The 13440-nt window shown below is 39.1% G+C and overlaps 1 protein-coding gene across 1 annotated transcript in view; it reads left to right on the top strand.

Annotated features, from left to right (window-relative positions):
* ace (angiotensin I converting enzyme (peptidyl-dipeptidase A) 1) overlaps positions 1–11855 on the top strand; it is a 66104-nt gene extending 54249 nt beyond the window's left edge. Inside the window, exons 24-25 of the mRNA XM_034193820.1 lie at positions 3102–3286; positions 11031–11855. Coding sequence (XP_034049711.1) covers positions 3102–3286; positions 11031–11236 — 391 coding nt within the window. The 3' untranslated portion in view covers positions 11237–11855. The remainder of the gene's footprint in view (positions 1–3101; positions 3287–11030) is intronic.
* Positions 11856–13440: the final 1585 nt, after the last annotated feature.

The following is a 13440-nucleotide window of genomic DNA, read 5'->3' on the forward strand; positions in this document are numbered from 1 at the left end:
TCAGTGGTATGTGACAAGTTAAAGAAATGCAATCTGTTAAATAATGTTGACTATGATGCTGTATATTGAAAGATTGTATTGTTAAAAGGGGCAGAAATCATAAGACTTGTTCTTCTTTCTGCTCCTTTTCATTCTGGTATTGTGGTGCTTTTGTTTTTTGCTTTTCTGTTTTTCTTTTAAATGAATGAAATAAATATTAAAGAATAAGTAATAAATCTGTGCTTTCATCCAACAATGTGAAATTGTGGGATGTTCCACCACCAAGTTTTCAACTTTAATTTGCAGGAATAATTAAAACTCAACCAATTGCTGCATTATTTGTTTGACATTGCAAGTTTTCCAAAACCACACTTTTTTTTTCTGCATTTAAATAGTTTCCAAATTAAGTTTACAAGCGAAGCCAAATATGATAAAACATAAATCCTCAATATTGGAAAACAACTACAAAAAAGAGAGAAAAAAAAACCCTCCAGTATTTGTTGTAAACAATTCTTACACTTACATTTGACAGACAGACTTTAAACCATAACTATAATAACTTTAAACTATGATACACAAATCAGTCATTATTAATTTGGTTTGCCGCTACATAAGTATGAAGTACTTCACAGTTGAAACACACACAACAAACTAATTTTGAAAAAAAAAAAAAATACTTCTACTACTACTTTTTTAAAATACAAATTATGGAAATAAAAAAAAATAAAATAATTCCAGGATAGAAAAACTCTAGTGAGTGCAAAATCTGCCACCACAGGGATCCTGCATCAGCGAGAACACTGCATTCTCATTCATTACAGCAACCTGGGTTTAACCTTGAATGCACTGAAGGTCATTCAAGGTTAAATTAGGCCACATGTGAATTTTACATGAATGTATTGCAGTAACTATGGGCGTATGAGATTCCACCATGTGTGTGTGTGTATGCATATATATATATATATATGAGGTCTATTAGAAAAGTATCTGACCTTATTACTTTTTTCAAAAACCATATGGATTTGAATCATGTGTGATTGTGTCAGACAAGCTTGAACCCTCGTGCGCATGCGTGAGTTTTTCCACGCCTGTCGGTTGCATCATTCGCCTGTGAGCAGGCTTTGAGTGAGGAGTGGTCCAGCCCCTCGTCGTTGTTTCATTGTCAGGAAATGGCAGATTGATTTGGGCTTTTTTTCCATCAGAAATTTTCAGAGACTGTTAGAGACTGGCAGCTGGAAACCATTAGAAAAATGTATCTGGCTTTCGGTGAAAATGTTACGGGCCGACGCGAGGCGCGAAGCTTCCGCTCCTCTTTCCATGACAAAAACTCCTGTAACAGTGGAATGTGCTGTTCATTTCCAAACTGGACGCTGTGTTTTATCCGGGACATCGTCTGACTAGCACAGGAATTGTGAAAAGATGAAGACAACAGCACTTTTTCGGCACATTGAGACAGACGTGCGGAGGAATTCTGTGCGTCGCGGCGGTGCCGCATGGCGCAAAGCAACGCCGTGATGAAGCCTCACGGGACATGTTCTGGCATGTCCAGGCACAGGCACAATTTCTCGGATAATCACTCGATGGAAAAACCACCGACAGCTGTCTGAACGCCATCTCAAAGCCGTCCTGTGAGACCAAAACGGAGGTGGTTTTGTCTCGCTCCAGTAGCGGATCCATCGTGACGCGCCAAGCCTCCGCTCAGCTTTCCATGACAAAATCTCTTGTTAAAAGTGAAATCTGCCGGAAAATGGTTGATGTCCAGCTCTTGTGATAACCAGAGAAATGGCACACGATGGTCACGGATCCAGACAGCCATCCGTTTAGAAATGAAATGGTCGTTCAGCCTGTCGATGGCGGCTTCGGAGCGCGGTGCGCCCCACAGCCGCTGGAAAGCGACAGTAACACTCCTTATTCTCTACCAAGCCCGTAACATTTTCACCGAAAGCCAGATACATTTTTCTAATGGTTTCCAGCTGCCAGTCTGAAAAAATTCTGATGGAAAAAAAGCCCAAATCATTCCGCCATTTCCTGACAATGAAAATCCGCCGAGGGGGCTGGACCACTCCTCACTCAAAGCCTGCTCACAGGCGAATGACGCAACCGACAGGCGTGGAAAAACTCACGCATGCGCACAAGGGTTCAAGCTTGTCTGACGCAATCACACGTGATTCAAATCCATATGGTTTTTGAAAAAAATAATAAGGTCGGATACTTTTCTAATAGACCTCGTATATTTTATATATATATATAATATATATATGTTCTCTCGGCTACGCCTCATCCAATATAACTTTTCTTCATCCAATATTTCTCTATGTTGGACTCCTTACCATCCATTATTTGTATAATATAGGTATGTACGTGGGTGTGTAGGTATATGTGTGTATGTATGTATGTATATATTCTACCTCATTTCTTATGTCTTGTACTGTTACAAGTATTATTATCATTGCTTTTCCTTGCACACGCTGTTTGATGAACATTTTCCTCTACTTGCACCCACCTTGTGTGTTTTCTTAAGAGCTGACGTAACGTGAATTTCTCCTCTGTGAGATCAACAAAGTTTATCTTATCTTATCATAAACGATTAAAGTTTGAGGGATCTTGATTGTGACCTTCAAGGTCACTTCAGATCAAATGCAAAGGCCACATGTGGCTTTCTCCTTACGTCTAATAGTAACTGCTGGAGTGTCAGACACCGTTTAGCCACTATAAGTGATTAAACTTGGAGTGACCTTGAATGTCACATTCAAGGTCGCCGAACATGAAATGTGATAGTATATTTTGAAAGGCCGCACATGATGTTCTATTCATGTCTAAATTGAGCTGCAAGCTTTAGAAAATTTTCCCTTTATCTATTTGCAATGGGGAGAAAGTTTGACCTTGCGGTGTGACCTCCACCCTTTTTAAAAAAATGGAAATAACATTTTATTGTATCATTATAAAATCTGAAAGCAACCTTGTGGCCTGGCTGATCTGCATGTTTTTATGAGCGATATGAAAGTTTCAATTTGAAATTTGGGGTTTTATTTGTCATTGTGGCTGTTTTGGAAAAACAGTTACTTCATGCCATGACTTCCAGACGCCACTGATGTGTTCCGTCGTCTGTGTGCTGTTTGCAGCGATGTGATGAAGCTGGGCTACAGTAAACCCTGGCCAGAGGCCATGACCATGATCACGGGCCAGCCGAAAATGAGCGCTCAGCCACTCATGGAATATTTCCAGCTGCTAATTGCCTGGCTGGAAGAGGAGAACAATAAGAACAATGACGTACGTGGGTGGCCCGAGTACGACTGGAGCCCTTCAAGTATGTCAAACACGTTCATGCAGCCGCACACTGAAACATGCAGCACATACATGCAGGGACGTAAAGAAAAACATCTGGTTTATATACGCCAGGTATTTACAACAGTACAGGAAATTTGTGTCAATACATTTTCAATTAAATGCTTTTTGAACTTATTCCCAGACAAAGATAAATGAAAAGGAAAAGGTTGTGGCATTTATTTCGTTTTTTTTTTTTTTCCTCTCTCTGATGGAGCTTACAGTGAAATTAATCCTCATGCTCCTTGGTTTTACTGATGAGATGCTGCTGAAAAGATGTATACAAATTAAACTGATCATGACAGAGAAATACTTGGAAACAGACTGAAGTAGATATTTGGAATGAAGTGAGAAATACAAAATGAAGAAAGAAAATGAATTATTAAATCGTAAAAGGTAAAGGTGTCAAAGAAAATGTACTCGTACCTATCGCAAATGTATGAATAATGCCGCTGATGTGAGGCAATAAGGCAAATGGGCTAATTTACTGTATTAGCCTGAATATAAGACAGCATTTTATTAGCCTGAATATAAGACCATATTTTTTTATTAGTCTGAATATAAAACAGTATTTTTGTTAGCCTGAATATAAGACCATTTTTTATTAGTCTGAATATAAGACAGTATTATTAAAAACAAACAAGCAAGCAAACAAACAAAAAACTAGGACTGGACAAGTTAACATGTGATTATCGCGTTAACACATTAATTAATTAACGCCGACAATTTTTTATCACATGTTAAGGCAGTTTTTTTTATTGTAAGAGTCAGCTGCTCACAGGCTTTTGTTTTGCAAGTCTGTCGCTGACTGCTGCTGTGCTATCAGGAACCGGTGTGACGAGTCGCTGACACTGGAAAAGAAAAGAATTGGCAGATAAAACAACCAACATGGAGAAGGGCATGGAACTTTTCCATGGCCATTTTCATTTTAAAATCAGCAGAGTCCTTCGAGTCTTAAATATCACCTAAATGCAGCACACACAGCTGATACCAGTAAATCATTTAACAAAACACACTGCGGCGCGTTAGATGCAGCGTGTGGGAGAAGTATTGATAAACAAAGGCAAGAGAAGCTGGCAAATGCAACAGTGAAATGGATTGCTATAGAGTGCAGGCCGATTAGTGTTGTGGAGGACGTCGGCTGCGACAAATGACGGTGTGTACAAGATTCCCTCACGATGCACCATAAAGGAGTGGAGTGCAAAAGCCACAACTTTACAATGTGCACCCGCTGTTGCTCTCACTGGGGACTACTGGACATCACTGGGTAACCATAATTTATTTTTATTTAACTGCAACTGCATAAAAAAAAATGCTGTTGTTAATGTTTGCAGAACAAACACTGTGGCACTTTGGTTCATATGGCAGAACATTTAAAATAAAATTGTGCTATACTGAAATCATTTTTGGATTTTGCGTATAACAATGCGATTAATCGCGATTAATCATGGAAATCATGCGATTAAAATTTTTAATCATTGCCCAGCTCTGAAAAACATTTGAAAAATATGGTATTGTGTTGTAATCAGGGTCGTCTTATATTCAGGACAGTATGGCCATTCCCTCTGATATTAGTGACATTCATAGTTAGCGTGGTCAGATGCACACTGTAGTTAGTGCAAATATCCTCAACAATTGGGGAAAACATTGATGACCTCAAATGAAACCCTGCCAGAAAAAAACAAAAAAACAACCTGTAAACATGCTTGTAGCCTGTTATAAAAAACGGTTTTGGTCTCTATAGTTTCCTCCTCCATCAAATCAAATCAATTTTATTTATATAGCGCCAAATCACAACAAACAGTTGCCCCAAGGCACTTTATATTGTAAGGCAAGGGAATAATTACGGAAAAACCCCAACGGTCAAAACGACCCCCTGTGAGCAAGCACTTGGCGACAGTGGGAAGGAAAAACTCCCTTTTAACAGGAAGAAACCTCCAGCAGAACCAGGCTCAGGGAGGGGCAGTCTTCTGCTGGGACTGGTTGGGGCTGAGGGAGAGAACCAGGAAAAAGACATGCTGTGGAGGGGAGCAGAGATCAATCACTAATGATTAAATGCAGAATGGTGCATACAGAGCAAAAAGAGAAAGAAACACTCAGTGCATCATGGGAACCCCCCAGCAGTCTGTCTATAGCAGCATAACTAAGGGATGGTTCAGGGTCACCTGATCCAGCCCTAACTATAAGCTTTAGCAAAAAGGAAAGTTTTAAGCCTAATCTTAAAAGTAGAGAGGGTGTCTGTCTCCCTGATCTGAATTGGCAGCTGGTTCCAGAGGAGAGGAGCCTGAAAGCTGAAGGCTCTGCCTCCCATTCTACTCTTACAAACCCTAGGAACTACAAGTAAGCCCGCAGTCTGAGACCTTTCTAATTTTAGAGATATTGCGCAAATGCAAAAAAGCAGTCCTACATATTTGTTTAATATGTGCATTGAATGACATATCCTGATCAAAAATGACTCCAAGATTTCTCACAGTATTACTAGAGGTCAGGGTAATGCCATCCAGAGTAAGGATCTGGTTAGACACCATGTTTCTAAGATTTGTGGGGCCAAGTACAATAACTTCAGTTTTATCTGAGTTTAAAAGCAGGAAATTAGAGGTCATCCATGTCTTTATGTCTGTAAGACAATCCTGCAGTTTAGCTAATTGGTGTGTGTCCTCTGGCTTCATGGATAGATAAAGCTGGGTATCATCTGCGTAACAATGAAAATTTAAGCAATGCTGTCTAATAATACTGCCTAAGGGAAACATGTATAAAGTGAATAAAATTGGTCCTAGCACAGAACCTTGTGGAACTCCATAATTAACCTTAGTCTGTGAAGAAGATTCCCCATTTACATGAACAAATTGTAATCTATTAGATAAATATGATTCAAACCACTGCAGCGCAGTGCCTTTAATACCTATGGCATGCTCTAATCTCTGTAATAAAATTTTATGGTCAACAGTATCAAAAGCAGCACTGAGGTCTAACAGAACAAGCACAGAGATGGGTCCACTGTCTGAGGCCATAAGAAGATCATTTGTAACCTTCACTAATGCTGTTTCTGTACTATGATGAATTCTAAAACCTGACTGAAACTCTTCAAATAGACCATTCCTCTGCAGATGATCAGTTAGCTGTTTTACAACTACCCTTTCAAGAATTTTTGAGAGAAAAGGAAGGTTGGAGATTGGCCTATAATTAGCTAAGATAGCTGGGTCAAGTGATGGCTTTTTAAGTAATGGTGTAATTACTGCCACCTTAAAAGCCTGTGGTACATAGCCAACTAATAAAGATAGATTGATCATATTTAAGATCGAAGCATTAATTAATGGTACGGCTTCCTTGAGCAGCCTGGTAGGAATGGGGTCTAATAGACATGTTGATGGTTTGGAGGAAGTAACTAATGAAAATAACTCAGACAGAACAATCAGAGAGAAAGAGTCTAACCAAATACCGGCATCACTGACAGCAGCCAAAGATAACGATACGTCTTTGGGATGGTTATGAGTAATTTTTTCTCTAATAGTTAAAATTTTATTAGCAAAGAAAGTCATGAAGTCATTACTAGTTAAAGTTAAAGGAATACTCAGCTCAGTAGAGCTCTGACTCTTTGTCAGCCTGGCTACAGTGCTGAAAAGAAACCTGGGGTTGTTCTTATTTTCTTCAGTAAGATGTCCTAGCTTTACGGAGGGCTTTTTTTTATAGAGCAACAGACTCTTTTTCCAGGCTAAGTGAAGATCTTCTAAATTAGTGAGACGCCATTTCCTCTCCAACTTACGGGTTATCTGCTTTAAGCTGCGAGTTTGTGAGTTATACCATGGAGTCAGGCACTTCTGATTTAAGACTCTCTTTTTCAGAGGAGCTACAGCATCCAAAGTTGTCTTCAATGAGGATGTAAAACTATTGACGAGATACTCTATCTCACTTACAGAGTTTAGGTAGCTACTCTGCACTGTGTTGGTATATGGCATTAGAGAACATAAAGAAGGAATCATATCCTTAAACCTAGTTACAACGCTTTCTGAAAGACTTCTAGTGTAATGAAACTTATTCCCCACTGCTGGGTAGTCCATCAGAGTAAATGTAAATGTTATTAAGAAATGATCAGACAGAGGGGAGTTTTCAGGGAATACTGTTAAGTCTTCAGTTTCCATACCATAAGTCAGAACAAGATCTAAGATATGATTAAAGTGGTGGGTGGACTCATTTACATTTTGAGCAAAGCCAATTGAGTCTAATAATAGATTAAATGCAGTGTTGAGGCTGTCATTCTCAGCATCTGTGTGGATGTTAAAATCGCCCACTATAATTATCTTATCTGAGCTAAGCACTAAGTCAGGCAAAAGGTCTGAAAATTCACAGAGAAACTCACAGTAACGACCAGGTGGACGATAGTTAATAACAAATAAAACTGGTTTTTGGGACTTCCAATTTGGATGGACAAGACTAAGAGTCAAGCTTTCAAATGAATTAAAGCTCTGTCTGGGTTTTGGATTAATTAATAAGCTGGAATGGAAGATTGCTGCTAATCCTCCGCCTCGGCCCGTGCTACGAGTGTTCTGGCAGTTAGTGTGACTCGGGGGTGTTGACTCATTTAAACTAACATATTCATCCTGCTGTAACCAGGTTTCTGTAAGGCAGAATAAAATCAATATGTTGATCAATTATTATATCATTTACTAACAGGGACTTAGAAGAGAGAGACCTAATGTTTAATAGACCACATTTAACTGTTTTAGTCTGTGGTGCAGTTGAAGGTGCTATATTATTTTTTCTTTTTTAATTTTTATGCTTAAATAGATTTTTACTGGTTATTGGTGGTCTGGGAGCAGGCACCGTCTCTACGGGGATGGGGTAATGAGGGGATGGCAGGGGGAGAGAAGCTGCAGACAGGTGTGTAAGACTACAACTCTGCTTCCTGGTCCCAACCCTGGATAGTCACGGTTTGGAGGATTTAAGAAAATTGGCCAGATTTCTAGAAATGAGAGCTGCTCCATCCAAAGTGGGATGGATGCCTTCTCTCCTAACAAGACCAGGTTTTCCCCAGAAGCTTTGCCAATTATCTATGAAGCCCACCTCATTTTTTGGACACCACTCAGACAGCCAGCAATTCAGGGAGAACATGCGGCTAAACATGTCACTCCCGGTCCTATTGGGGAGGGGCCCAGAGAAAACTACAGAGTCCGACATTGTTTTTGCAAAGTTACACACCGATTCAATGTTAATTTTAGTGACCTCCGATTGGCGTAACCGGGTGTCATTACTGCCGACGTGAATTACAATCTTACCAAATTTACGCTTAGCCTTAGCCAGCAGTTTCAAATTTCCTTCAATGTCGCCTGCTCTGGCCCCCGGAAGACAACTGACTATGGTTGCTGGTGTCGCTAACTTCACATTTCTCAAAACAGAGTCGCCAATAACCAGAGTTTGATCCTCGGCGGGTGTGTTGCCGAGTGGGGAAAAACGGTTAGAAATGTGAACGGGTTGGCGGTGTACACGGGGCTTCTGTTTAGGGCTATGCTTCCTCCTCACAGTCACCCAGTCGGCCTGCTTTCCTGGCTGCTCGGGATCTGCTGGAAGGGAACTAACGGCGGCTAAGCTACCTTGGTCCGCACCGACTACAGGGGCCTGGCTAGCTGTAGAATTTTCCACGGTGCGGAGCCGAGTCTCCAATTCGCCCAGCCTGGCCTCCAAAGCTACGAATAAGCTACACTTATTACAAGTACCATTACTGCTAAAGGAGGCCGAGGAATAACTAAACATTTCACACCCAGAGCAGAAAAGTGCGGGAGAGACAGGAGAAGCCCCCATGCTAAACCGGCTAAGAGCTAGTAGCTGTGCTAAGCTAATGGATTCCTAAAAACACAGTGAATAGTGTGTAAATAATTTAGAGGTGATTCAGCAGAGGGAGTGCTTTAGTTAAGGCACGTGAAGATTACACTGTGAAACAAATCGTTATCTAGTTAACTAGATCAATCTAACTGCGCAGATTAAACAGCTAACAGATACAGCAAAACACCGCTGTGCTCCGGAACAGGAAGTGATACAATACCGCAGTGAGAGCCAACCACCAGTAGAGGCAAGCCCAGAAGAGACGGACATCCATGACAACTATACGGGGGTGAATATTTTTTCCTTAGATTAAGAGGTTTTAAATGATAAAGGTCTGTAAAATTAGGGGCGTGGTCACTTTGAGTGACAGCGGCTCAGCCTTTAGTTTAGAGGCCGCTTGATCTGGCCGCTAGCTGTTGTCGATGCTGTGTCTATCATTTGGAGTATTTTATTACAAACACCAGGAATAATATGGCTTGTTGTGTGGTGAAACATCCTGACAGATCTTCAAAGACTTCTCTGCTGCAATATTGACGCTGAATTAAAGTCTTATCTTATTTAATGCTGTATGCTAATGTGTTAGCACTTTTAGCAGATGTCAGTAACTGAATCTGTTAAGCCTCGTTAATACACGATTACTGAGTAAATCAACAGCTCATAACTTTTAGTTTCCAAAGCAAATTGATAGAACCCCCACACAGTCCCCAAAAATATGATTTAATAAATACATGAAGCCAGAATAACCTGTTAGCTTAGGTGGTTCAGACTCAAAGAGGGCCATCTTTAGACATCTTTCATCACACTATGCTCCACCCACTTATGCATTGATGAGGTCATCATGCCATTACTGTCAACATGGCGACACTCAGATACGGGCTTTATATTAGCTGTTCTGGATTTCTGTAGAAAATCTAATGGCTGACGTCACTCCGGCTTTGTCCAGTATGTATATGGAGTCTATGGTCCACGGTTAGCATGGCTGCAGGGGATGAACGTGGTTAGCATTCACAACTAGCATTGTCATTTACAAATAGCATGTGCTAGGTATTAAGATGTGCCTGTGGTGCACCTGCTCAAGGGGTTTGCTACTACTCAAGCTTAGTCGTTATTAGAAACCTCATCTTGTGTTCCAACACTCACTGCTTGAAGATGGTGCAAATGTCTGCAGATGTTCTGTACATTTCCTCTAGGTGGCATATATCTAGCACTGGCCAATGACTGAACAGCTCCACTTTGTGGAGAATTTGTTTTCTGCTCAATGTGAGGGTGATTCTTACGGGCACTTAGTATGTCCTTTGATCATATTGTATGAAAAACAGAAATAAGGGGAAATTTCACACTTTTAGCGTTATCTTTACAATGAAAGTGTGTTAAGAAATTTGTTCTTGTAGTCTATGATGACTTTTTCACCTTTTTTCAGCATCATTATATGCAAATATTGCCGTTTTGTGCTTGTCCCACACCCACACTTTTGATTTTCAATGATAAAAATGAATGGTAAAGAAACATTTTTTCTAATGTTTTAAAATATCTCTGAATAAAATATCAGTAAAATAATCAAAACATAATTGGGGTATTCAATGTCATACAACTGTTGTGATTTTTTTAAACAAAATGTAGTTGTCCCACACTATTGCCGTAATTTCCACCACAACACTATAATGTCCCTTTAAACAGTTTGTATGAAAGATTGTTTGGGTAGTTTCTATGGAGATAAACAGTGACATCAGAGCACATGTATATAGCGCCAAATCACAACAAAAAGTTGCCCCAAGGCGCTTTATATTGTAAGGCAATGGTGTGGTGGAAATTACATTTACAAGGCCAATAGTGCCCGTAGTTAAAGAATCACCCGTGAATGCCTGAGTTTATGAATTTTAATCAAGTTCAATTACATTTGTTTTGTGCAGGTAAAGTTGTTCAGACTACTAAAGTGGACTTTCTGGGAATGAACTTGGACAAGTCAGCTGCTATAGCTGGTCAGTGGATCCTCCTGGTCCTTGGACTGGTCCTTTTGGTAGCCACCATCCTACTAGCCTACAAATACAAGAAGTCAAGAAAGCCTGAAAAGTCCATGTCTACATTGGAGCTCAAGCAAAAAGAGCTTGACGGCTGATGTAATGCTGCATTTGATGGGAACTGGGTGCTCAAAATTTCCAACATCAAAGAAATCCCCACCAGAGTTCAAAATTCCTCTTTGGTGACATGGGAATAATTTCTCATGATGTTTGCATATGACATCATTCTCCATAATGGCAGCTTACACAGTAAAAGTTATCCAGCATGTGACAACACAATCACATCTTTTGATTGAATTTAAACGTTAACATACCTCTTTTGTTCTTCTGTTTCTTCAATTAACTCAAACACTTTTATTGACAAGGAATTGCTGCTTGCATGTTTTTCCCCACCAAGGTTGAAAATTCTGAAATTTTGAATTCTGACTTTTATACTTCATAAGTACATCTAATGCAGCATAAGTCCTATCTAAATGTAGCTAGTGCAGTACCAACCTCAATGTGAACATCATTAACTACGTGTATACGGCAGCACATACTCGTATGATCAAAACCGACTTTTATTTCTGCCTCCCAATCTTATTTTGTATATTTGTTGTATACTTTTTTTTTTATTTTGATTTTTTTTTTTCTGATGCATAAATGAATCATAAAATTTTGTAATTGTTGTAATATTTCACCGTTCTGGGGTGGTGTGAGGGGAATGTTGTAAAATGTATGTCTGTAAAGTCATTAATTGTGTCCATTTAAAAAAAAAATGTTTTTGGGTTGTTGATCCTTTGTTTCTACAATAAAGAAAACCAAATTTATTTTGACTATATATCCAAGCAAGACATCATTGAAAGCAAAGACTCTCTCAGCTGCATGTTAACTATCTTAAAAACAGTTTAATTACATTGAAACAGCAGAGTTTACAAAGAAAGAAAGAAAAAAAATACATCAGCGCAGAGATCAGTTCGTGCATTGGTTTCATCCCTTCCCTCTTGATTCATTGAGTCAATGGGGCCTCTGTTTTGGCCCCAGAATTCCGTTTCCCCACGGAATACCTGTGGGCTCTCAGGTATCAGGGACGACAGCTACAATGCAACATTTTCTCCCACCAGAGACCATTTAATGACTGTCTTCTCTTGGTCCAGTCTATTTTCAGTGCTGCAGGTTGACATCAACAAGTGGGGAGAAGCTGGGAAACAAAAGTCTGCTTACAGGCTCATACAAAAACATAAAGCGTAACGGTAGCTGAACAACAAAAGTCAATGACATCTGCACTCAAATAATTCATTCAACATCAGTTATCGTACAATTTACAAGGTATTTATGAACACATCCAGTGTTGTGACTCCCTGTAGGGCCTTTTATTAAAGCTACAGTGTGTAGGACTTAGTGTTGCCTAGTGGTGACTTTTAAGATTGCATCATTCCATCACCAGACACGATATTACTTCCCTTTATGTTTTCACTTTTAACGAGCAATATGTAATCCTCCATTTCACAAAAATGAAGGTTCTCACTTGCATTAGCGACCAGTCATGTAAAATAGGGTGTTACTTGTTTTTCAAAGTTTTCAAATTTAATAATATAATCCCCTCTGAAAACTTGCTGTGTAAAATTTTGTTTGTATAAATTAGTTTTTGAAGGTAGCTCAAAAGCATTGAAATTTTTGCTATTTTCATGCTATATAATGCTATGCTAACTAAAGCTTGAAAATCACCTGTGGAGAGAATTTCTAAGTGAGCACTAGGAGAATTCATCAGGACTTTTGATATGTTGTTTAGGATGGGTTGGGGCACCATTAAGCTTTAGTTTGTATAGTATTATACAGCAGAAAATAGCAACATTTCAAAGCTTTTGAGCTACCTTTAAAAATAATTTATACAAACAAATTCTACACAACATGGGTTTTTTTTGTTTGTTTGTTTGTTTTGGTTTAAAATTTTGTAAGATGTAACATTGTGTTTGTATAAATTAGTTTTTAGAGGTAGCTCAAAAGCATTGAAATTTTGCTATTTTCATGCTAGATAATGCTGTACTATCTAAAGCTTGAAAAATCACCTCTTGAATTTCTAAGTGAGCACTAGGAGAATTCATCAGGACTTTTGATATGTTGTTTAGGATGGGTTGGGGCACCATTAAGCTTTAGATTGTATAGTGTTATACAGCAGAAAATAGCAACATTTCAAAGCTTTTGAGCTACCTCAAAAAAATAATTTATACAAACAAATTCTACACAGCATGTTTCTTTTTTGTTTAAAATTTTGTTTGTATAAATTAATTTTTAGAGGTACCTCAAAAGCATTGAAATTTTT

The sequence above is a fragment of the Thalassophryne amazonica genome, chromosome 18, assembly GCF_902500255.1.
Source record: "Thalassophryne amazonica chromosome 18, fThaAma1.1, whole genome shotgun sequence".
In the NCBI taxonomy this organism is placed as follows: domain Eukaryota; kingdom Metazoa; phylum Chordata; class Actinopteri; order Batrachoidiformes; family Batrachoididae; genus Thalassophryne; species Thalassophryne amazonica.